This window comes from Chrysemys picta, chromosome 6 (assembly GCF_011386835.1).
Source record: "Chrysemys picta bellii isolate R12L10 chromosome 6, ASM1138683v2, whole genome shotgun sequence".
Taxonomy (NCBI): domain Eukaryota; kingdom Metazoa; phylum Chordata; order Testudines; family Emydidae; genus Chrysemys; species Chrysemys picta.
This window is the reverse complement of record NC_088796.1, coordinates 32,946,546-32,972,442: the sequence shown is the minus strand read 5'-3', so window position 1 is coordinate 32,972,442 and position 25,897 is coordinate 32,946,546. Positions and strand designations below refer to the sequence as shown.

The 25,897-nt window shown below is 40.3% G+C and overlaps 1 protein-coding gene across 3 annotated transcripts in view; it reads right to left on the bottom strand.

Moving 5' to 3' along the window:
* Positions 1-25,897, bottom strand: part of ITGA2 (integrin subunit alpha 2) — a 100,272-nt gene that overhangs the window by 41,465 nt on the left and 32,910 nt on the right. For all 3 annotated transcript variants that reach the window (XR_010602161.1, XM_005282174.4, XM_065598910.1), the window contains exons 3-7: positions 10,362-10,471; positions 9,035-9,126; positions 4,305-4,419; positions 3,970-4,097; positions 601-749 (exon numbers count right to left, since the gene is read on the bottom strand). Coding sequence is in view for 2 of the 3 variants with exons in the window: in XM_005282174.4 (XP_005282231.1) it covers positions 601-749; positions 3,970-4,097; positions 4,305-4,419; positions 9,035-9,126; positions 10,362-10,471 (594 nt within the window). In the remaining variant the exon portion in view is untranslated. The remainder of the gene's footprint in view (positions 1-600; positions 750-3,969; positions 4,098-4,304; positions 4,420-9,034; positions 9,127-10,361; positions 10,472-25,897) is intronic.

The window sequence follows — 25,897 nt, the reverse complement described above, 5'->3', positions numbered from 1 at the left end:
TAGCTCCATTTTGCAGATACAGAGGGAAATGAAAACAAGGATGATCCCTGTGGCACCGCTATAAATTTGGAACCTACTGTATTCAGAATCTGTCCCTAAACAAGTAGCCCAAGGTCTCTGAGTCAGTTAGTGTTCAGACCCCTATTAAAAGTACAGTTCTATTCTGAAAAATGATTGTGTAAAAACAGTGCCTGCTTACTTAACAGATCATTCCCCGTGTGTGTAATCGGAGTTATTTTACTGCCCAAAGTAAGTTTTTATTACTTTTTACTGCTGCTAACACTACAAAGTCAGAAGTCCCATTGGAGAAAGGGTTTGATACTGTGATGGTTCTCTCACAATCAACCAAGGCCTTATCCTGTAAACATTTAAACATGTGCAGTCCCATTGAGTCAATGAGCAAAATTTGCCTCATAAGTCATTTTGCATCTTTCTTAGGAACTAATCATGGAAGGTAGTGAGAACTTTCGGAGAGGTTCTTGAGCACTTTAATTCCCCAAGGGCACCAGAAGCAGTACTAACCTCTCAAGAAGTGCTCAACACCTTCCAGGATCGGTATTTAGTTACAAAAGTAGCATAACAATTATTAGTGCACTTTACCTTGCATAGTCAATTGCTTTGAAAGTATTAGTCAAGTCTCCTCCTTTCTGAGAGGTCTGTGACATTGCTTTAACAACATCATCTTTTGTTTTGTAGGTATTCAAGTTGAACACTACCCTTGGATCATTACCATACTGAATTAAGCCCACCTAAACATCATTGCAAAAAAAAAAAAAAAAAAAGTTAGATTGTCATGCATTCAAATCAATTACACAGAATTAAAATACCAAATTAATTGTCAAACTGATACACAGGATCTATAGAGGATTAAAATTCAAAATGATCTTGATCGACTGGAGATATGGTCTAAAATAAATAGGATGAAATTCAATAAGGACAAATACAAAGTGCTGCACTTGGGAAGGAATAATCAGTTTCACAGATACAAAATGGGAAATGGCTGCCTAGGAAGGAGTACTCAGGAAAGAGGTCTGGGGGTCATAGTGCACCACAAACTAAATGTGAGTCAACAATGTAATACTGTTGCAAAATAGCGTTCTGGTATGTATTAGCAAGAGTGCTGTAAAGCAGGACACGAGAAGTAATTCTTGCACTCTACTCTGCACTGATAAGGCCTCAACTGGAGCACTGTGTCCAGTTATGGGCACCATGTTTTGGGAAAGATGTGGACAAATTGGAGGCAGTCCACAGGAGAGCAACAACAACAACTAAAGTTCTAGGAAACATGACCTACCAGGAAAGATTGAAAAAATTGGGCTTGTTTAGTCTGGAGAAGAGAAGACTGAGAGGCAACATGATAACAGTCTTCAAATATGTAAAAGGTCATTATAAAGAGGAGGGTGATAAACTGTTCTTCTTAACCACTGAAGAGAGGACAAGAAGTAATGGACTTAAATTACAGCAAGGGAGATTTAGGTTAGATGTCAGAAAAAATTTCACAGCTCTGAGGGTAATTAAGCACCAGAACAAATTGCCTAGGGAAGTTATGGAATCTCCGGTCATTAAAGGTATTTAAGAACAGGTTAGACAAAAAACTGTCAGGGAATGTCTAGAGCAGTGGTTCTCAAACTTATTTGATCACCCCCCATTCTTTGTGTCTGTAGTTGTTTATGCCCCCATCCCTTGCCACACAAGTACATAGACTGCCACCCAGTTCTGAAGGTAGAGCGGAGAGCAGCAGCTGCTGGCCAGGCACCCAGCTCTGAAGGCAACTCTGCGCAAGCAGCAGCGTACAAGTAAGTGTGGCAATGTAAAAAGTGATATTTGTCAATATAACTTTTCACAGCAGACTTAGTGCCCCATTGCCACCCTTATTTCTGCGCTGTTGCTGCTGCCCTGGGGCTGACAGCCCCACCACCACCTCCAGGTGAGGGATTGGGAGAGGGGAGAGGAAAGCGAGCCTACGCCCAGGCTGCCTCCCAGTGAGGGATTGGTTGGGGGGGAGGGAGGAAGGAGGAGAGCCTGAGCCCAGGCAGCCTGCCAGTGAAGATGTGGGGATGGGAGGGGGGTGAGAGGGAGAGCACGAGCCTGGGCTGCCTCCCAGTGAAGGACGGAGTAGTGGGGAGGAGAGCCCAAGCCCAGATTGCCTCCTGGTGAGGGACAGAGGAGCAGGAGAGGGGAAGGAGAGCCCAAGCCTGGGTGGCACGTTCTGGCTGTCCCCTTTATCCCTTCCCCCCCGCCTCCCAGATGTGCATGACCCTTCTGCCCGAGCCCCAGCACCAGGGGGTTGACAGTCGGAGCTCTTTAAAAAAAAAAAAAAGGCACACAGCTCACACCTCCCTGGACACATTCCCATGCCTCCAAATGGCATGCCCCATAGTTTGAGAACTGCTGGTCTAGATAATACTTAGTCCTGCTTCAGTGCAGGGGACTGGACTCAATGACCTATCAAAGTACCTTCCAGTCCTACAATTCTATATACAAGGTGGTATATTTTTCCTTCATCACATACAACCCCAATTAACATTATTGCCCATGTTTGGAAAGTAAAACATAACGATACAAATTCTTACAGTAATTTACATCTTGTTTCTTTATCTATCCTACTCAACAATAAATGAAGACACGATCTACTTCTTTGTGCTAGACTTCTTTCCCCCCTAAAAGTTCCCTACATAGCTTCCACCACTGCATTTCTACTGGTGGGTGCTCTAGTATAGATACAGAGCAGTCAATATTTTTATCACTATCTCATCTAGACCTGCTCTATAGAAATTCCAGAGGAAATTACTTGATAACATTGTACAGCCCTTTTATTTTACAGTATAAATTAATAATAGAGAAGTATATTAAGACATACATTTACCATGGTGAAGAAGAAATGAAGATACTAAGTATGTGTTATATGGCTGAGTAAATACTGCCAAGGTTTTTGAAATTTCTAAACTTGGAGTGATTGAGCTTGCAATCTTAATGTTGTGTCAATACTAGTATCTTGCATTTAGTTTTCAGGTTTTAAGGAAAAAAATTAAAAGAAAAAAATCCTGAGAATATTAGCTTGAGCAACCTTAAAAATTGAATTTTAAAGTTCCTTGCCCCTATTAGACTCATAAGTTCCATTCTACACAAGAATGTGTTTTGTACACCTCAGAACCTTCAGGTGAAGTTCTTAGGCACATAGCTGCTGGATCAAATTAAATGCACCTCTATTTAAGTGCATACTTTAGTCTTCAGGAAAATTTCCACTGCTGGTCATAAAGTGATTTTGATGTATCAAGGTATCTCAAAACAAAAAAATGCTAGCTCACATTGAGACAATGTTTGCTAGAACACGGTCTAAAAATAGGTGATTAGTTCTTTTTTAAAAATGGGGGGAAATCCTCCTCAAATTTAAAAATATCATTTTTCTCAAAATCACCACTTTCAGAGAGAAACAAGCACGGAAAATTCTGCACCAATGATGTAAATTTTGGAAAGCTATGATTATATGAAAAGTGGGCTTAAAATGGAAAAGGTTTTACAACTTTAGCCATACTGAGAGTAATGAGCTATAAAACTCGGGGGGCGGGGGAGGGAGGGAAGATGTATTCTGCTCTCAATATATGCACACAACTCTTTTAATGATTGTTACACATCATTATTAAATGGAGAATAGACCTTTAAGTATACTGGAAATAATCTAGATCTCTCTTTTGACACAAACTATGTACTGGAATAAATTAATCAAAATGGAATATTCCCTTTTGAAACATTAGTTAGCTTTATGACAAAAGCTCTGATCCTGAAAGATGCTCAACTACTGCAAATCCCAGTGACTTTAATGGGAGCTGTAGATATTCAGGCTCTCTCAGGATCAGACCAGGAGTTAGCTTTATGTTAGCAAACTTAATTTCCTTTAAGTTTGTCACACATAGCTAATAAAACTCATTGCTACCTTCCTTCTGTTTCAAAAAATGTTTTTTGACTTACCTGAGTTTTTGTGGGGCCTATATCTAAGCCTTGGACAAATTTTGTCAAAAACGCACTCACTGCAGTCCACGGATAAATGCTGTTTGACTCATCACACACAACAACAACATCTATGAAGGAGGAACAGTCTAAAAGAGAAAAGTGAAGTTACTACTGATTTTCACCAGTAAGTGAGATTAGAATCAAGCCTTGAGTGTGAACCTCAGGATTAGGCTCTTTTAAACTGAATTTTAAAAAATTCAAATGTAATCACTTTAGGATTCCATTACATGACATCTCTCTTCATTTCAATGGATTTATTTATTACTGAATCTATTTTACATGCATTGCCTTACTTTGAAGAGCAGGTGAAAAGCTTCTTAAGATCTGGAAACTTGGACTGATTTCAGAACAGACTCCCGTTGCATAGTACTGACTTCCACACTGCTGGGCCCACAAAGGACCACAAGTCTTTAAAAAATAAAATGAGGAAAATATAAAAACAACATGTAAGCTGTCATTTCACTATTTTACATATCTTCATGACAGTGTCACATTCAAATACAGCACAGGAGATCAGTGGAATAGCTCCCTCCCAGGTAGACACAATTTTGACTGAGACTAACCACGAGGTGGCACTGTTACCATGAGTTGTTTCTTATGTACACACACATACATACACACACATATTATTTTATACACACACACACACACACACACACACACACACACACACACACACACAGTAGCAGTTTGTCTTTGGTATTTGCTGTAGAATACTTGCATTATCTGTTAACTACACGTAGTGCATGACCAAAATGTTTTCTGTTGGCTCATGAGGTGTTTTGTGTGTGTGTCTCTCTACACCATGAAAATAATGGATTTACTAATTTGAGAATTCTTTGTTCTTTTGTTCCACAAAAAATATATTTCAAAACTGTGGTTAAGACATTTATAACTTCTTTGTTTCTCTGTACTAACTTCAGTCTTGATCGTAAGAGGATTTTTGCAAAAATAAGTAGAGAAAGAAAAAGACACATCTGAAGACTATATTTTTTAGAGACCCAAGGTGGGTGAGGTAATATCTTTTATTGGACAGAAGCTGAACATAAGAACAGCCATACTGAGTCAGACCAAAGGTGCATCTACCCCAGTGTCCTATCTTCCGACAGGTGCCCCAAAGGGAATGAACAGAACAGGTAACCATCAGCTGGTCCAATAAAAGATATTACCTCACCAACTTTGTCTCTCTAATATTCTGGGACCAACACAGCTATAACAACACTGCATAAGGCTATATTTTTTTGTCATTTAGGGTCTTTAAATTTTTTTCTGTTTCTTCCATGCATGGCAAGAATTTAAAAGCTGAAGTACCAAATTTAAAAAAATGGATTTGTTATAGCAGATGTTTCATAGGCAGGGGCAGGTTCAGAGTTTTTTACTAAGGCCAATGTAAACTAACAAGAAAATAAGATATAGGTCTTGAAGCTCCAGTGTGCTGGGATCTTCCTCAGTGCACCAGAACGGCAGAATGGGGGACAAAAGGGGCTTTTATGCCACCTTTTCACCCACACCCCATGATCTTGGGGTCAGCCAGAAGATGGCCAAAACTCCTCTTACTCCCAGAACACCTTAAGAACATAAGAACAGCCATACTGGGTCAGACCAATGCTCTATCTAACCCAGTAGCCTGTCTTCAGACAGTGACCAATGCCAGGTGCCCCAGAGGGAATGAACAGAACAGGTAATCATCAAGTGATCCATCTCCTGTTGCTCATTCCCAGCTTCTGGCAAACAGAGGCTAGGGACACCATCCCTGCTCATCCCAGCTAATAGCCATTGATGGACCTGTCCTCCATGAACTTATCTAGTTCTTTTTTGAACCCCGTTATAGTCTTGGCCTTCACAACATCCTCTGGTATGGAGTTCCACAGGCTGTCTGTGCCTTGTGTGAAAAAATACTTTCTTTTGTTTGTTTTAAACCTGCTGCCTATTAATTTCATTTGGTGACCCCTGGTTCTTTTGTTATGAGGAGTAAATAATATTTCCTCATTTACTTTCTCCACACGAGTTATGATTTTATAGACCACTGTCATATCCCCCCCAGTCGTCTCTTTTCCAAGATGAAAAGTCCCAGTCTTATTAATCTCTCCTTATACGGAAGCCGTTCCATACTTCCTACACTGGGGATGCCAGGAAGGTATGGCATTGAAACAAAGCAGTGCAAATAGGACATGTGTTGGCCAGGTCTGGCTCAAAATGTTTATGGAGGACTACAGATACAACACACACATTTTTGCAACCCCAGAAACATTTTATTAATGTACAAAACAATTATATTCTAATTAATCTTAAATTTATTTTTCCTTCCTGTTAAATAGTCTACTGTAATCATACCTGTGATATCCAGTCAGTGTTAATGAATTCACATGGATCAGGAAAGCTTTTGAACAGAAAGTGGCTCACGCATATTATATATGTGTGTATGTGTGTGTCCAATTTAGATACAATTTAAATTACTCTACATGAAATATGTACATTTTTAATTATTAAAGTTCATAATGGCTAATAAATAATGTTGCCTCTTTGGGTAGGTCTACACTTACCTCCAGGTCCGGCGGCAGGCAATCGATCTTCTGGGATCGATCCCGGAAGTGCTCGCTGTCGACGCCGGTACTCCAGCTCGGCGAGAGGAGTATGCGGCATCGACGGGGGAGCCTGCCTGCCACGTCTGGACCTGCGGTAAGTTCAATCTAAGGTACTTCGAATTCAGCTATGTTATTAACGTAGCTGAATTTGCGTACCTTAGTTCGAAATGGGGGGTTAGTGTGGACCAGGCCTTACTCTAGAAGGCAAAAGAATCATTCAGGTTTTGGTCACAATTTTCTCACCCTAAAGAATCAGAGAACAGAGCTTTCAGTGCCAATTCACTAAGATACTTAAGCAAATGCCTAACTTTTAAGCACAAGTAATCCCATTGATTTCAGTGGAGTTGCTCGTATGTTTGACATTAGGCATGTTTTTAAGTACTTTGATGAATCAGAGCTTATATTGGCTAAAAGAGGCCAGAGATGATGATAAATTCTTGAACACTAATACAATAACATAAGGGGCAGTAGAGAAAATATTAATTCTAAAATGATTCAAGTCAACTGGGACATCCTGAATAATGATGAAGGTTACTTACCTGTAATCAGAGTTCTTCAACATGGCTCTGCATGTTCCCACCTATGGGTACTGCAATGCCTTGTGGTGCCTTACAGTAAAACATCTTCTAGCAGTGTCAGCTAGAGCACTCTTGCCCCCCCCCGCCGTTCCCCATAGCATCAAGAGGCACTTCTTTATAGCGTCACCTCTCAGAGCATCATAAGGGTGCAGTACCCATAAGTGGGAATATGCCTAGCCACTTGAAGAAGACCTCATTCTTACTTTAAACTGGAAAGAAAGTATAGTGAAGTGTCTGCTTTATATTTAGTTTCACTACGTTAGGTACTGTACTGGTGTATGATATATAAATCTTAAACTGGAGTATGTATGCATCACAACAGTGAATCAATATAATCTATAAACGTGTTGATCATTCACCATTTTGTAAACTCTACCATTGCTGTGGTAGATCTTTGAACATAACTGTTCACAGTATATAAACAGATTGTACATAATGTAAACTATAAGGAATTGTTTTTGCAGCATCTACAGAATACAAAGCTGGCATATGATAGCTGCATTTGGAGACAATGGAAAATGAAAGCTTTTAAAGGTATCTGAGGGTATAAGTTCATACTTCATTTATCAACAACCAGAGAGATATTTCAGAGGGTCAGAAAAGTGGAGTGGTATATACTTTTATATATGAATTTTCCATTCCAATGCAGTTTTAGCTGTCTACAGAGTTCATTTATCAACATTATTTTAAGTGAACATTTAATTCAGCTTTCTCTCTCTCTCTCTCAAGTGTTATTTTTTAAAGAATCCTTACATATTGGAAATTAAAAGTAAAAAGACAGTGAAGCAATCTGAAACTGCTAACTCAAAACTTGCCTGAATATTTAACTGAAAATTTGTATTCTGAGCTAGAGAAAAATTCCCAAGCTGCTAAGTGCTTTAGGACAACAACATTTTTTTAAAGGTGGCCCTGGGATGTTATGGGCTAATCCACACAAAGGAAGAGGCAGCCAAAATTAAAAGAAAAACACTTAATTCTCCAGTAAGATTTGGAGCTTTAGCTCAACTACTTAATCTCAATTAGTTACTAGGTTAGCCTTGACTCCTCTCTTGGGTTCTCTTGTGGCTGTTAGGAAGTAGCCCATGCTGAAGGTGGAGCAGAGCTGCACCACATCAGGGGGAATTGTAGGAGGCACTCTCACTCAAGTTCCCCAGCATGCAGCATGTGTGCTACTACATCCCTTTATGGGGTACAGCTGGTCTTCCTCCACAAGCTGGGTTGGTGAAGGCGAAGCCATGAGGACACACAAAGGGAGCAGACTTTGTATTCACAAAAGCAGATGCTCTACCTTGGAAAAAATGGATTTTTGTAAAAGGCACTGCTTGGCAAATTAATAAAGAAACCCTTTTGGATTAATGCAACAACCACCACCAAGACTGACCTATTGCAAAAGAAACCTAGTTTGCTGTTACTATAATCTACTCATATTTAACATGATTGTTGTCAAAAGAGTATAATGAAGAAAAAACTCAATGACTATAGCCCGGGCCATCTCCTCTTTCCTGTGCAACTTTAATTCTGCTCCCTAGGCATGTGCCTTATGATACAGTGTTTAATTACATGATCATATACTACTTTTTTTTTTTTTTTTTTTTTTTTAAAACACAGGAACCCTGGATGGATGCACAAAGGAGAAATTCCTAACTTTTGAGTGCTTTACTTTGCAACCTAAATAACATTATTTTAATGTATGTTTTAAATGTAATATAAAATACATATTATTCCATGTTGTATAATGAAATATTTTCAGCTCAGATTTAGTTTACAAAAGTGGAACATTCCAGCTGCTACATTTTCCATCAATGGTCAACAGTAGAAATAATTTTTTTACTACTTACTGAGTACAGTTTTGACACTTACCAAAAATCCTCCAGTTTTTGAGTTTCTTATTAGGGTCAAGCCAAGGTTCATCTGTTCCTTTATCTCAGTAACATTTGGGATGCGTGTTAAAGCTAAAAATAAAGAGATTAAAGGATAGCAAAAAAACCCTAAATTCCTATTATATGTTCCTTGGTTACACAACTCAAAGTTTAAGCTTAAGGAACCAGAGTTTGGAAGAGGAATTTTTCAAATCCCATAAAAGCTTCTGGGACAAAACAAAAGAAAGATAATTGGTGTGAGAAATTTGCTAGACAACATTAACTGGCCTTGTCACATATCTAGATTAGCATTTATAATTAGAGTGCCTGCTCTCAAGAGCTACAGGAAATAGGCAAAGCAGCCAAACTCCTCAAGTGGCAGTTTAACTATATCCAGTACAAATGTTTTTAGTAGGTTGAGTGACTACTCTTATTGTTTGCTGATAGCAGATCTCTCTCAACTGGATCAAGCCCAAATCTTAGATATTTCAGACAGAAAATATAGGATGATGGGAAGATTTGTATGAGAAGAGAAATGCTTTATGCCATAGCACCTAAAATAGAAATTAAACGAGGATCTGAACATATGGTATTCTTAAACATCTCATCATTGCCTTATGTTGCCCTGTCTATTTGCTACATCTAATTGTTGGCTCCCATTTTACACTGGGTTCTGGGTAGGAACAGTCTTTTTATGTGTTTGTTAAGTGCTAGCAAAATGGACCCCAATCAGAACCCCCTAAGCACTGCTGCAATATAAATAATATATACTACCACTTCTACAACTGCTACTAATTCTACAGTTAATATAGAACGGATGTAAAAGTGTTAGAGAGAAACAGCAGGAAGTAGCATCAGAGTTCTATACTGAGCTGGCTCTAGAAGCTAAAACTGCCCTGGCAGCATGTGTAATAAATGAAGTGCAGAACAGAGTGGTCCTCTAAAAAGCTCTTCTTTTTACTAGGCCTAACAAAAACAACATTACATGGGAAGAAGCAATAACAACCATATGCCTACACATGAAGATAATTTTAGTATTAAAAGAAAAATAAAAAGCTATGTTGGAAGGAGAAGAAAAAGTTATGCCCTCCCTATCTTCTTATTAATACCACTGTCCATATTTTTCAGATTCTTTTCAAGTCTTACCCTCATACCAAAGAATGCTCAGCAATAAAGAAACTATTTAGAATAATAGTGTCCTTTTTCACTTAATCAGGGTCAGTAGGTCTGTGCTGACTGCCTAATTTGAGTTTATCAAATAATCTGTCCTGGTACGGAGGTAAGGCAAAATGGACAATTGCATTAAGTCAGCATTAGTTACAACTTACTTTGTAAATTCAGTTTTTTACATGTGGTTTCAAGTGAGTCAACAGGACATGTGTAGATATCTCCCATTCTGTTAGCTGGATACCCACTCCATGGCGAGCCAACAAGCAGCCTAAAAACAAACAAACAAGGGGAAACTGATTAATTCTTTCCTTACACTCTGATGAAGAGCAGTATATTTATTTAAAGATAAACTGAAAATAAATTAGAAAGTCTGAGGCCTCCTAGATAAGTTAGAGAGGAGCTCACAAGATTTAGCACGTAAAAACCAAAAAACCCCACAACCCAACTATTCCCTTTCCAAGTGTCCCAAAATTGTGCTTTGCTCAGCTGTGACTTCCCAGGGTGCACCGCACAAAGACAATGCAAGTATCATATCAGAGAACCCTGGTGGAGAATGGGGTTAGTGTATGGGAATGAGAGAGTCAAGTATTCAGAGGATGTTTTAATCTATTATGTGGTTATTAGTATTACGTTATCATGGAACTAGAAGGGACCTAAGAGGTCATCTAGTCCAGTCCCCTGCACTCGTGGCAGGACTAAATATTATCTAGATCATTCCTAGGTGTTTGTCTAACCTGCTCTTAAAAAATCTCCAATGATGGAGACTCCACAATCTCCCTAGGCAATTTATTCCCGTGCTTAACCACCCTGACAGTTAGGAAGTTTTTTCCTAAAGTCCAACCTAAACCTCCCTTGCTGCAATTTAAGCCCATTGCTTCTTGTCCTATCCACAGAGGTTAAGACAGACAATTTTTCTTCCTCCTCCTTGTAACAACCTTTTACATACCTGAAAACTGTTATCATGTCTTCTCTTTTCAGTCTTCTCTTTTCCAGACTAAACAAACCCAATTATTTCAATCTTCCCCCATAAGTCATGTTTTCTAGACCTTTAATCAGTTTTGTTACTCTTCTCTGGACTCTCTCCAATTTGTCCACATCCTTCCTGAAATGTGGTGCCCAGAACTGGACACAATACTCCAGATGAGGCCAAATCAGTACAGAGCAGAGCGGAAGAATTACTTCTCATGTCTTGCTTACAACACTCCTGCTAATACATCACAGAATGATGTTCGCTTTTTTTGCAATAGTGTTACACAGTTAACTCATATTTAGCTTATGGTCCACTATGACCTCCAGATTCCTTTCCGCAGTACCCCTTCCTAGGCAGTCATGTCCCATTTTGTGTGTGCGCAACTGATTGTTCCTACCTAAATGGAGTACTTTGCATTTGTCCTTACTGAATGTCATCCTATTTACTTCAGACCATTTCTCCAGTTTGTCCAGATCATTTTGAATTTTAATCCTATCCTCCAAAGCTCTTGCAGCCCCTCCCAGCTTGGTATCATCCGCAAACTTTATAAGTGTACTCTGTAAGCCATTATCTAAATCATTGTTATATCACAAAATCAAAGAAACATAGCAAAGGTATCAATAATCACAAATATATAAACAGTAATTAATTTCTAACAAATATAGATAGACAAATAGTGAATTGGGAAATTATGATCTGCAGTTTCCTGACAGTAAAAACCCCCATAAAGAGCTGTCAGCTAAAAAGTTCACTAATTTCTTTTAAATTATCCTTTTAACTGATAGGAGACATTACACTTAACGCTTTCACAGTGGCAGTATGTTGCCCAAGTCTGAACTTGAACTCTGCTACTACACCTTGAAAACACTGAGTCAGAAAGGAAATACTGTAAGTGATGATAACAGACTATTGTGTTGTGTCTGTTTCACCCTGGACAAGAATTTTAAGATGCACAGCTTCTAGTTAAGTTGCCAAAAGTCTTCTAGTGATTCACTCTCCTCTAATTCTACACTCCTAGCAACTGCCACACACTTTCCAGCGTTCACACCACTCTGAGTACCTTCCATTTGGGGAATGCAGAACAGTTTTCAAACATTAGCCAATTAATCCCAGATATCTGGGGACATTGGCTATAAATACCGACATTTCAACTTTCACTTACCATGGAAAGGCAGCAGCGATGTAACAGTAGTTTAGGACAGGAAGTGAAGGAGAATTCCATATACCATAGAAAATGCAGGAGAAATGTGGATAAGTAGAACTATTTCCATGGGTATGAATAGTGATGTCTCAAACATTGGATTGTGAAACCGCTTAATTAATGATTAGAAAAGGAAAGACCTCCTGCTTATATACTCTAATATCCATCTATGACCTCTGATTATAACATATTAACCAGTGAGTAATTAGTGTTTATATGAAAGGGTAATAAAAAGCAAAGATATGACAAGGAAAGGGTCCCTGTTGAGAAAGTTTTACAGAGTTTAATAGAAAATGATAACCTTTCAATAGGGTTGGAATTAGTAGAATTCTAAAGAGAACTGTATCCCCCACCTCCCATAGAATTCTATCGGATAGTTAAAAGAAAGAAAAAACAAAAATTATAGCAACGATATTTTCTATTCTGTATTTTCAAAGCAATTTCTATATAACTTTACTACATTTCCATAGGACCCACATGACCTAGTTGCTATTCAATACTATAGGAATTCAATAAAATGGGTTTGATAAAAATATTACATTTCTTAACACACAAAGGATGTTTCAGGTTTATTCAGACAAAATATTTCCATACACACCTTAGAATGTATTTAATTTCAAATAAACACAACATTATGAAGAACAAACAACCCTATTTCATTTTAGCAGCACAAGTCAGTCAGCAAAAATATAACAAAACTTTAGAATGTACCTAACCTTTTTCCTGTGTAGGAGTATTTTAAAAATAAATGCCTGCATCTCAATTATCTTGCTGAAAACAGTGATTATGCAACAAAAGAAATAGAGTGAATTTACCCACCCCAAAAAACATCTGAAATACTTTGTTTTGTAAGCAAACAGGATTTTATGTCCTTCCAGAAATTCCAAACCTATCATATGGCGTTATAAATATCTCTTTATAAAATGTGATAATGTCAGATTCTCTGTATAGTCCAGAGAAATGGATATTGGATTACTGACAAAGGCCTATCGAAACATGAAGAAAATCAGCTTTATAACTCCAGTACAAAACCAATAACCAGTCTGTCCAATAAAGCCTATAACTGGGATGTTCACTGGCTTCCTGTGAGCAGGTTACTGTGCTTTTGTCATTCTCTACTACCCATTAAGTACATGCAGAGATGGAAGGGTTTTGTGTGCACATGCAGAAAATTATGCAATTATTCCATATTTTGTTTAAGGCAAACCAGAATAAAATAAAATGCAATTTAATTTAATTCAGATCCAATCCTGCTCCCATTTTAATCAATGACAAAATTCCTGTTAGAGGCAAGATTGGACCCCAAAACCAATATCTTCACAAAAAGGGGACTGAGGTTACAATATAATCGTTTTGTACTTAAAGAAAACCTAAAAGACAAGGAAGTTCTAATATACATCAATTAAATTTCGCTCTTTCCCTCTTTTGTGTTTGACAGTCAGTTTCCACTCTTTGTGTGGGCCTCTCTACAGCAAAATAAGAGAAAAATATTTACAACAGAAAAATGTCATTGTAAAACCAAACCAAAACAAACTGAACATTGATAGTGAAACTTAGGGGCATGAGTAGTATCTGAAACTAAATTTATCTTTTGGAACTGACTAGGTTTCAAGTTGATGCTCTCATTTAAATATTTTAAAACACCACTCTGCCTATAATCTGTAAATATTTCACTCGCTATAAATATGTATATTATGCATAACTATTTGTATACTTTTTTCTAAATTTCTCAAAATACATTTAAGCATCCACAAGAGAAACTACTTATTAAAACAAGGCAGCTATCGTTAGTAGATTTTGGAAATACCCCATATATTACTCTTATGATACGTATGTGACAAATATAATGTCTGGACTGTGTTGGAGTCATCCTGTAATGATGGGTTATGTCTAAGTCACATATTTGCAGTATATTTTATTCACATAGAAACTAACTGTGAAAATACAAAACAAGCAAAAGAAAACAATTATGTAAAGATTTCACCACTCAGATAGCTGAATTGCAGTCATTTTAATGCCTACAGTTGTAGATTAACAAAGTCAGTGTTTCCTTATCTGTGGGTTGCCAGCAGTTCCCTGGGGTGGGAGGGTTTCTATCCTGTGCCCGTTCCCTGTCTCTGCTCTTCCATGAAAGCTAATTTGCACAATTATTTGCTCCTTAGGATACATCTACACAGCCAGTGGCAGTGAGCCTCTGAGCCCAGGTTGACAGACTCAGGCTCATGGTACTGCTCTAAAATTAGAAGTGTAGACAGTGCTTTTCAGTTGCTACTCAGGCTGGACCTTGGGCTTTGAAACCTAGGGAGGCCGCCCCATCCGTAAGCTTCAAAGCCTGAGCTACAACATCTACACAGATATTTTTAGTGCTACAGCGTGAGCCTCATGAGCCCGAGTCTGCCGACCTGGCCTTGGAGGCTCACTGTTGTGGACTGGGTAAATGTATCCTTGGGATATGTCTACCCCCTTGAGAGCTGCCACCCAATGTACCAAGACTACTTCTATTCCTGTTTTCCCTGCCAACTCAGAACTCCAGCACCCTGTCTTGCTGAGCCAGACACTCCCATCTGCTCCAACACAGACCCAGGGTCTGAATAACTTGCCCCAAGGCTGCAGGTTTACCTGAAAACAGCTCACAAAAGAGTGCTCGTCTTTAGCACTCAGATGCCCAACTCCCAATGGGGTCTAAACCCAAATAAATCCGTTTTACCCTGTATAAAGCTTATGCAGGGCAAACTCATAAATTGTTCGCCCTCTATAACACTGATAGAGAGATATGCACAGTTGTTTGCTCCCCCAGGTATTAATACATACTCTGAGTTAATGAATAAAAAGTGATTTTATTAAATTCAGAAAGTAGGATTTAAGTGGTTCCAAGTAGTAACAGACAGAACAAAGTAAGTCACCAAGCAAAATAAAATAAAATAAAATGCGCAAATCTATGTCTAATCAAACTGAATACAGATAATCTCACCCTCAGAGATGCTTCAGTAAGCTTTTTCTCAGACTGGACACCTTCCAAGCCTGGGCACAATTCTTTCCCTGGTACAGCTCTTGTTCCAGCTGAGGAGAGAGCTAGGGAATTCTTCATGATGGCTCCTCTCTCTCCTTTGTTCTCTTCAACCCTTTTATATATCTTTTGCCTAAGGCGGGAACCCTTTGTCCCTCTGGGTTTCCACCTCCCCCCCCCCACTGGAAAAGGACCAGGTTAAAGATGGATTCCAGTTCAGGTGACATGATCACATGTCACTGCAAGACTTCATTATCCACTTGCCAGCACACACATATACAGGAAGACTAACAGGTAAACACAGCCATCTGCAGACAATGGTCCTGGTTAATGGGAATCATCAAGATTCCAAACCACCATTAATGGCCCACACTTTGCATAATTACAATAGGCCCTCAGAGTTATATTTCATATTTCTAGTTTCAGATACAAGAGTGGTACATTTATACAAATCGGATGATCACACTCAGTAGAGTATAAGCTTTGTAATGATACCTTACAAGAGACCTTTTGCATGAAGCAAATTCCAGTTACATTAGATCACTTATTCTCATGTTTTTATAAAACCATATAGACTGTACAACGTCACAGACACCTGCAGCTGGCCAATGCCAGCTGACTCAGGCTCGCAGGGCTTAGACTAAGAGACTGTTTTAATTGAGGTCCTTCCTCACAGGGTCCTAGACCCTGTGCTCCAGCCTAAGCGTCTACACTGCAGTCCCTTAGCCCAACCCCTGCGTGTTTAACTGCAGTGTAGATATACACTTAGGACCAGAAGCTCTGCATAAACCACTGCACTAAATTTCCACCTCCTCTGAAGAACTTTGGCCATACCTATACTAAGAAAATAAATCATGTTAGAAAGTAAAATAGCTTGTTAATTTATTATAAACTAACGATGTTAAACATGACTCAGCACCTAGTATAGACAGGGACAAGCTTTGTTTAAGAGAATGTCAGTTGGTCATTGCTAACTCTAGGGTTTCCGTCACAGGTTCACCATTTTCTATAATATCAACCATCAGAAAACTAAAAGCAATGAAGCCACAATGGCTGCTCAAGTATTTATCCCCAGGATCCTTGGCAGGCAAGGCTAACTGGTGCAGCCACCTGCAGTGCCGTGGCTTCACTGCCATTGTTACTCAAGCTAGCTTTGATCTAGCTAGATCTATGCTAACTTGGGTATGTCTACATTTGCTTCTCGATGTGCATTCATCATCGTGTTCCTATTACACCTCTGGCATTTAAGGAAGTGACGAAGCTCCTCCACTCCTGTCTGTTTCTGGCAGGTCTTTCAATAGTTTCCCAGCTGTGCCCCAGGTTTTTTCAGCTCGGCTTCCACAGCTCTTCACCATGTTGTTTTTGAGTGGCCTCGATTTCACTTGCCTTCAGGTATCCATCTTATTGTTACTCTGGTGATGGAATCAATTTCCAGCTGAAGCAAATGCCCAATCCATCTCCAACGCCTCCTAGCAATGATGGTGCTCAGATCCTCTTGGCTGCAATGTGTCAATAGATCTTGGTTTGAGATTGTTCTGGGCCAAAAGACATGGAGGAGTTTTCTGAGGCAGGTTGCATGGAATGAAGACAGTTTGGGCATGTCATACTTTCTCATTCTCCAGCATTCAGCACTATAAAGTAGTGTTGAAAGTACGCAGCTCTGATAAATTTTGAGTTTGGTTTTGGTGTATTTTGATGATTTTCCAGACTGTATTTAAGCTCCTGCAGGTGTTCCTGGCTTTATTGATTTTGTTCCGGATGTCCTGGCTTGTTTCCAACATCCTGGCTGATGGTTCTGCCCAACTATGTGAATGTTTGTACACTGGTAAGAACAATCATCTATCCGTACTGGTAATGGTGAGGCAATATTAAAGGTCATGATATCGGTCTTATTGCAGTTGATTTTCAGTCCAATTTGTTGGCTAAATGCGTTGAGTCGAGTTGTTTTTTCTTGAATATGGTGTTGGGTATGTGATAGAAGAGCAACATCATCTGCGAAGTCCAAGTCTTCAAGGGATGAGAAGAGTGTCCATTTAATGCCTCTTGGTATGTCTTTTGTTGTACGCTGCATTACCCAGTCGATGGCAATGTTGAAGAGGATTGCAGACATGACTCACCCATGATGTACTCCTGTTTTGACATCAAAACTGAGCTTACTGTGATCAACACTGCATGTAAAGTTGAAATAGAAGCTTTTGATGACGTTGATTATACAGAAAGGAATTCCATATGCCCGCAGAATGTGCATATGTGAACGCTGTCAAAAGCCTTCTCAAAGTCTATGAAATTTATGTAGAGTTGTTGTTGCCATTCTAAGCACTGTTCTATTATGTTTCGTAGAATGAAGATCTGGTCCGTGGAGCCATGCCCTTTCAGAAAACCAGCTTGCTCTTTTCTGAGAACTCTATCAAGTTATCCTTGCCAGGAGCTTTCCCATTTTTTAAGGATTTGATGGCTTGAATGATCTCTTCCTTAGTTGGGGTGTCTGTGTTGATATCAAGATCTTCTTCTGCCTCCTGGATGTTTGCTTCCTCTTTAGGTGGCTCCCTATTCAGCAATTCTCTGAAATACTCTGTCCAGCACATTTCTTGTTATTTTTCATTTGTTAGTAGGTGTCCTTGTTTGAGAGTGTTTGTTGGTGTCTGCCATTTACCACTTGTAAGCCGTGTCATTTTGTAGATGGTTCCTTGTACACCACGAGCAGCTGCATCTCTGCTTGTGTTGCCAGATTATTAATATAATGCTGTTTGTCCTCTCTCACAAGGCGTTTGACCTCCCGGTGTGCCTTGCTATACTGCTCGCGGTATTTGTCCTTTAGCTTCTGGGATTCTGTGTCTAAAACTTTGTTCTTCGAGGCTCATCTGGTTTCTATGGCTTTCCATGTGTAATCTACTCCTTCCTTCTCTTTTGCTTGTAGCCTAGACGGGCTTCACTGTTCTGTTTATACATTTCTGTTACTTTATCCCACTTCTTGTTTATCTCCTCATCTGCATTCCCCTCCTCTTCATTAAGGTCTGCAAGTGCTTGAAACCTATTCTTTAACTGCAGAATGAAGGCTTTCTGTATTTTGGGGTACTTCAGCTTGTCAATGTCATAACATCTATGTCCCTTGTTTGGTGGACCAACAATTCTCAGTTTTAGCTTGAAGGAGGCTGTCACAGGTGGTGGTCGCTGCCAACATCTGCACCGCTTCTCACTTTCACATCTGTCAGTAAGCGTCGCCATTTACCATTGATCATGATATGGTCAATCTGGTTCTTATCTCTGCCATTTGGAGAACACAACATCAGCTTATGAATTTCATGATGTTGAAATAGGGTTCCACCAATGACTCAGTCATTCATATTACAGAAATGAGCAAGCTTCTCTCCATTTTCATTCATGGTGCCACACGCATGTCTTCCCATTGCTCTGTTGTTTGTGTGGTGAAGCATTGGAATGGGTTACCTAGGGAGGTGGTGGAATCTCCATCCTTAGAGGTTTTTAAGGCCTGGCTTGACAAAGCCCTGGCTGAGATGATTTAGTTGGTGTTGGTCCTGCTTTGAGCAGGGGATTGAACTAGATGACCTCCTGAGGTCTCTTCCAACCCTAATATTCTATAAGTCTATGAAAAGCCACATGTCTATCTACCTATTTTCCTTTCCCCTCTTTGCATCTCTCCTGCCCAGCAAATGCTACCCTCCTTCTCCTGTCCCCCAAACTCTGTTCACCAGCTCAAAATGGTGGCCAGCAGCCTGTATCCTAGCCACTCTCCTGCCTTAGATTTGAATAATGAAAACATTCAATTGTGCAAAATACAACTGATTATTGAGACAATGGCTACAGGAAAAAAAAGTCTGGCCAGTATTCTCAGCTTACTGGAGACAGACCTGGACTTTGCATGCCTGTAAAAGTACAAAGGCTCCCCGCTGAGGTATAAATTCCCAGTTACACCCATTCTTACAGGAAAAGAGCTTTGCCTTAGGAATAGCAAAGCTCTTAAAGGCTTTTCACAGGCTTACATAGAAGAAAAATGCCTCAGACAATCAGTGCAGAACCCTATCTATTTTTCTCTGCACTTTCACCATGTCTGCAGGGGAGATAGAACAGACTCTAAGACTGAGAAATTGCTTGATTTTGGTCCAGACATTCTGTGGAATAGCTGGTTGGTCACTCCTCCTGGTATAATAGCTTGCAACTCCCTTCCACTCTTGCTGCACATCTAGGGGGACCACCTTAGTGAATAACTTCACAGTATATCTCATTGGTCTGCCCTTTTTGCCTTTTTGAATAAGGCCATTTTCTGCCTCAGGGTAATGTCATCCAGAGTGAGGACAGCCTACAGGGGATGCTGCCCAGTTTGCCTCAGAGGTCCCCCAGTAACCCCTCTGATACTGTATAAGCACCTCCAAGACAGAGCCAAACTGCAAACCCAAACCAGGAACATAATTCCCACTCTGCCTCCCAGACACCACTGCAAACCCGAACAGCATGTACTGCACAGACAAAATCCCAATACAGCCCTCCTCATGCGCACACCACTTACCATCTCTGAGATTCGCTCCCAATACTGGGAAGAATCTGAGGGAGGGAAAGTCAGAACTGCATTTAAAAATAATGCTAGCACAGCCTCTCTGGAATACAGAACAATAACCACTTGTGAGGTTTTTTTTTTCCTGCTCCCACAGCCAATCATCTGCAAGAGCCAAACCCTCTAGGACAAGGCCTTTATCAATGGCTGAGTGACTATCTAATCTGGGGAGGGGGAGGGGGGCAGAAACTCGGGTTGAAATGTTCAGAGACATCATTGCAGACACCTCTCTCCCCCCTCCCCCCAAATAACTGAAAACAAAGAGGTGGAGGTCGAAGAAGGGAAAAGAAGTGGAGCTCTCCAAAGAAATCGGTGGAGTGGACAAAGACACTGTCACAGTGCCCAGAGACTACATTGCTGTGGGAAAAGACACTTAAAGACAGGGAGATGCAGAAGTAACTCTTGGAGACAATACAGGGCCAGAAAGCTCTGCTGCAGTGCATGTTAGGGAAGCAGGCAATGCTGGGCTCCAAACAGAGAACCAGCCATGTTCTGCAGACCCTGGACAATACAGGACAACCAGCATTTGCTTCCCTCTGTACCTCCACAGCCATACTCCCAGAGGCCATTCCCTTCACAGACTGAACTTCTGGGCAATGAGAACAATTGCACATGCAAGGCCAACTCTTTTGAACCAGCTAGCGTCCCTAATAACTTCAAACTGTGCCAAAAGCTGCAGGCCCAAAAACAAGAAAAGGTAGGTGTGAGGCACAGATTCACCTGTGACTTGAATCCCTCCTCCCCTTTTTGCAGTCCACCCTCCACTGCTCTCCATTTGAGTTTTGGTTTCATTATTGTTTTAATTAAAGGTTTATTTCTGGCTGCTATATAACAGATTGTTTAAAACCATTAAAAATCATTCATAAAGAGTCATCAATGGAGTTTACACAGAAAATCCATTAATTTTAAATAATTCATATGGTTTTACAGAAGTATCTAGACACAGACACAAGGTAAAACAAGCACTGCCACAATGTTCCAATTCCACCACACATAAACGAGACTGCAATGCTCACAATCCATCCCACTGCTCCCCTTTATGAGCTAACGGCTGCACGCACAGCTGCACATTTTCAGGTCTGAGACTCAAAGTAAGAGCAATAGCATCCCTAGGCTGTTTCCATTGTCTATTGGATGACTTGCTGGATTCCTGAGCAAGTCTCTGCATCTCAGCCTCCCACCTAAGACTTTCCCACTCACTCTCATAAATATTGTGCAAAATACATGTAGCTTTAATTTTATGCACTTTCCCCCCTGCATTTTCCAACCTATTCTACAAACAGAGCCATCTTCCTTTCAAAAAGCCAAATGCACACTCCCCAATCATTCTACAACTATGGAAGTGATAGTTAAACAATTTCTTCCTTCTGTTCAAGTGGCCTGTGAATGACTTCATTAATCAGGGAAGCAAGGGATAAGCCAGGTCTCACAGGATACCGAGAGCAATCTCCGCACCATTAATATCTACAGTGACCCTGGGGACAAACTGTCCTTTACCCATTAAAGGTAAATGCAAATGAGTTCAAAAAGACCCTAGCATCATGGACCCTTCCAGACCACTCTGAATTTATGCCCATAAACCTACCACAGTGGTCAAGCAGCCTTTGTAGCACCCCTGGAGAACTACCCCTTTCTGTTTACAAATTTTTAGTCCTGGTGGAGGGGGGGCAAATAATTAAGTATAGAGGTCCCATTAACTGCCCCATTACAGTTTGGGGTCCCCATGCATGTAAAGCGGTCAATAATCTCCTGAGCCTCACCAAGCTTTATAATCCAGTGCAACAATATTGTATGCATAGCATCCTGCATGACAACAGCCCCAGCAGTCGATCTTCTCACACTGAACAAGTTGGTGATGGACCAGTGGCATTCAGGGGTGGCTAGCTTCCAGATAGAAATGATGACCTGCTTCTTCATGGGTATGGGGCACCACAGGTCGGTACCCTGCCCTGCAGCTTTGGGGCTAATTCAGCACATATCTCCAAAAAGGTTGCCTTCATCATCCTGAAAGTCTCTTGCCACTGCTGGTCATTCCAGGACTGCAGAATAATCCTTTCCAACCAGTCAATGCTGATTTCCTGAGTCCAGAAACAGTTCTGCATGATGCGAAGCTGCTCCAGGAACAGCTCCTGTAGTAGCACCATTTGCGCAGTGTCATCCTCTTCTTCCTTGTCCTTTGAGCTGTGGTCAAGTGAAAAATTCTCTTTGTTTGGAAAAAGATGATAGATAGATCGATGGATAAAAGGGAAGTCAGATTGGAGGCTTAATGCTAGCTTTAAGCAACAGAGGGTCCTGTGGCACCTTTAAGACTAACAGAAGTATTGGGAGCATAAGCTTTCGTGGGTAAGAACCTCACATCTGAAGAAGTGAGGTTCTTACCCACGAAAGCTTATGCTCCCAATACTTCTGTTAGTCTTAAAGCTGCCACAGGACCCGCTGTTGCTTTTTACAGATTCAGACTAACACGGCTACCCTCTGATTCTTGACACCATGCAAGGCAATGCTAGCTTTGTATCTCTTTAAAACAATAAAGCAAATGTTCTGTATGTGAAGCATAAAATAAAGATTCTGAATACCAGCACGAAGAATGCATGATATGTTTACTAAAAGATTTGGAAACATGTGTTTTTAAATAAACAATACTACACATAGTTTATAGAAGATCTAATTAGACTCATCAATTTTCTCTGAACAGCATTTCATCATGCAGCAAATCTGCATTACACAATTATGTAGTGACTAAACTGAAACACTACTACAAATTTTATTAGTCTGTCTTCAAAACTGTCTCTCACTTTATATACACAGAGTAATGAGTCTGAATTTTATGGAGTCATGAAAAGTGCAGAGACAATGGTAAACCACACAGACTCTGTGTGGCGGAGTGGCAGATCAAAGTACAACATGCATTATCTTTGGGAAACTACACCAGGCCACAACCAAGAACTAGCAAATGTGTAATATGTTCTAATATGCTGCAAAAGGCCCCATGTGTGTCCACAATTAAGGGCTGAAGATCTTAGTAGTAGTCAGATCACAATTTTTGCCAGCAGCTTGTTTTACTGGTCTACTTCACTTGCCATCTGAAGTTGAGAGACTAGTTGAAGTGGGCTACCATGGGCTCCCTAACACACACCAATGCTGCTGTAGCCCTGAGCTTCCTGCTAGGCTGTCTTCCCTCAGCCCTCGCACATGACCTCCCAGGTGAGTTCTTACACCTTCCCTACAGGAGAATATATACAGAGCTCCTACTCTGCACAAACAAATTCTGTTTTCTTCATGATTTTATGCATCCCTCATCACAACAGTATCTGAGCAGCTCCCAGAAGTGCTAGAGAGACCAGGTGGGTGAGGTAACATTGTTGACAATATATTGTTTGCAATGTTGATATAGCCATGCTGGTCCCAGGATATTAGAGAGACAGGATGGGTGAGGTTGGTCCAATAAAAGATGTTACCTCACCCACCTGGTCTCTCTAGTAAGCAACATGTCTTACATCTGTTATGGGTGGTTCTGTATTTCTCTCTTACTATACCTAGGGAAAAATTGTCAAATTTCTTAAATTATGTACATATACACACTGTGCTTTGTATTTATATTAGCAAAAGCAAAGTTGAAGAAGTGTAAATTTCTGTTTAAACAGGTGAGTTTCATAGTGGGTCTTAGATTCTGCAGCAGTTCATTCAGAGTCTTGCACCGGCTCCCAAGAAAGCTTTGCCTCCTTGTAGTGAGCAGGTCCGTTGTACCTGAGGAGTGGAGTTGTCAACTGTGTACAGTGCCTGTTGGCCCATTCAGTGCAGGTCTTCTAGCAAAAGGCTCTAGGGGAAAACCTGGCCTTTATAGAAGGTAGTGGCACAACTTAATGAAGGCCTCAATCTGTGTACATCACTCCCAATCTACTGTTGTCAACAAGAATTCCACACACAGACTGAGGACTGTGTATAGCTGTGATGGGGTGGACTAAGCCCAGTGGCCCCCTGCTGGAGGCCACAGGGTCCTACCACACCCCATCCCAGAGAGGAGCAGAAGAGAAGTCCTCCAAGTAGTCTAGAGTGGTTGCAAGGAAGCAACCAATGACGGAGGCCACAGGGAGCAGCCAATCAGGGCCCAGCAGACTCATAAAAGGAACTTAAGGATCAGAGTCAGTCAGTTGCTGCCTGGAACTGGCAAAGAGAAGCCAGTGTTCCTGGCAGGCAGAAAGAGCAGCAGGACTACGGACAGCTCGGTGCTGACAGGGACCCGGGGAGCAAGAGAGAACTCCTAGCTGGCTGCTGGGACTAAGTAAGGACTGAACTCAGGGAGGGCTGCAGGAAGACAGTGCCTCCAGGGCAGAAGTCCTGGGTGTACAGCCCCATACCAGGGCCAGGACAAGTTAAAGACTGTATATTCCAGAAGGGGTTTGTTCTGTTTCACATACAGACAGTGTGTGAGACTCGGACAGGAGGCTGAGTCACTGAAAAGCCACCTGAGAAACCACAAAAGGGGTCACCACAAACTGAGGGACTGCAGGCACACACACTTGACCAGGGGGCACTCACGAGAGATAGGTTCCTCCCTGTTAAAACAGCTTAAAATAAGGACTAGATCTCCTAAAAAGAGCCTTTATTTTATAACAAAGGAACAATAAATCTTTTCCCTGCATATGAGAAAGAAAATAATCTAGAAATGAAAAGGTGAAAAACAACAAAGCAAACAGTGAGAATGCCCTAGTTACAATTTCTAATGACTTCTTGAGAGAGACTGAAAGAAGGAACTTTTTCACTTTCTTCATTGAATAGGCTGTGATGGATCCTGATAAATAGAGAGAGGGCTATTAAAACTTCCCTTGACCCATATGGGACAATGGCCAGACATGCTGTAATGAGATAAGTGATGACTAACTGCATATCTGCAAAAAGCATTTGCAGATTCATAACATTAATTTTCTATGAACATGTGGAAAAGACAGGCGAAGTTATATGCCAAGGACCCTGCTTTCTTTGGGCCCCTGAACCTGGTCAGTACCCACCAAGTACAGGTGGAAAACAGTTTTCACTGCATTAACAATGGTGTAACAGGGAAGCATAATATAAAATTAGGTTGTACGAGGCTTGGGTCTAGTTCTTCAGTAATAAGATTAAAGAAAATTTACAAAAGGATTGAACTCCTAATACACTTGGAAAATATTGTGTAGTACAGCATGCATAGGAATCAATTCATTTCAGGTGAATGTGCTTAGCTTCCCTTCAGTAGTTTTGAACAAAGGCTTAAATAGATGACCAAAGGAGCTATGTTGCTTAGCTACAGTCAGTGGATAAAATAAATAGAAACAGGATGGGGAACACTTTCTGCACTAGCCAATGAGGAAAGGGAACCATGTGGAGAGCAGTACTTATCCAATCTAGGGAGAGGAGCTCAATTCTCCTCTGCTTTTAGCAGAGAAAGTGGAGCTGTGTTCAGCCTTAAACTCCTAGCTACCATCTCTACATATGGGATAAAAACAGCAAAATGGTGGGATCTAGATCATCTTTACATTCGAGATCATGTAAAAGCTGTAGTCAGAGAAATAAAAAGGCAGACACATTTATGGATGAGAAAGATCATTACATATTTTACAACTACTTATTTTAGCTAGTGTTCTATTAGATTTATCATCCATCCATTTTATAAGAACCAGAGGTGACCAAGCAGGAGTTTTTAAATTATTTTACAAGAGATAAATTATGACTTTTGAACACTTTTCATATAACAATTTAGCATGTAATTATGGAGATGATATCTGTTAATTCTAAATATGGCACATTTCAGTATTGATATTTCTACATTTTAAATACAAAGAATTTCAGATTTTATACATTTTCTTTTTACCAAAGTAGTATAGACCCTTAGTATCTTTCAGGTAATGTTAAACAAACATATTAATTACTGCTTCAGTGTTAACTTTATTCTAATTTATGGAGAAGTAT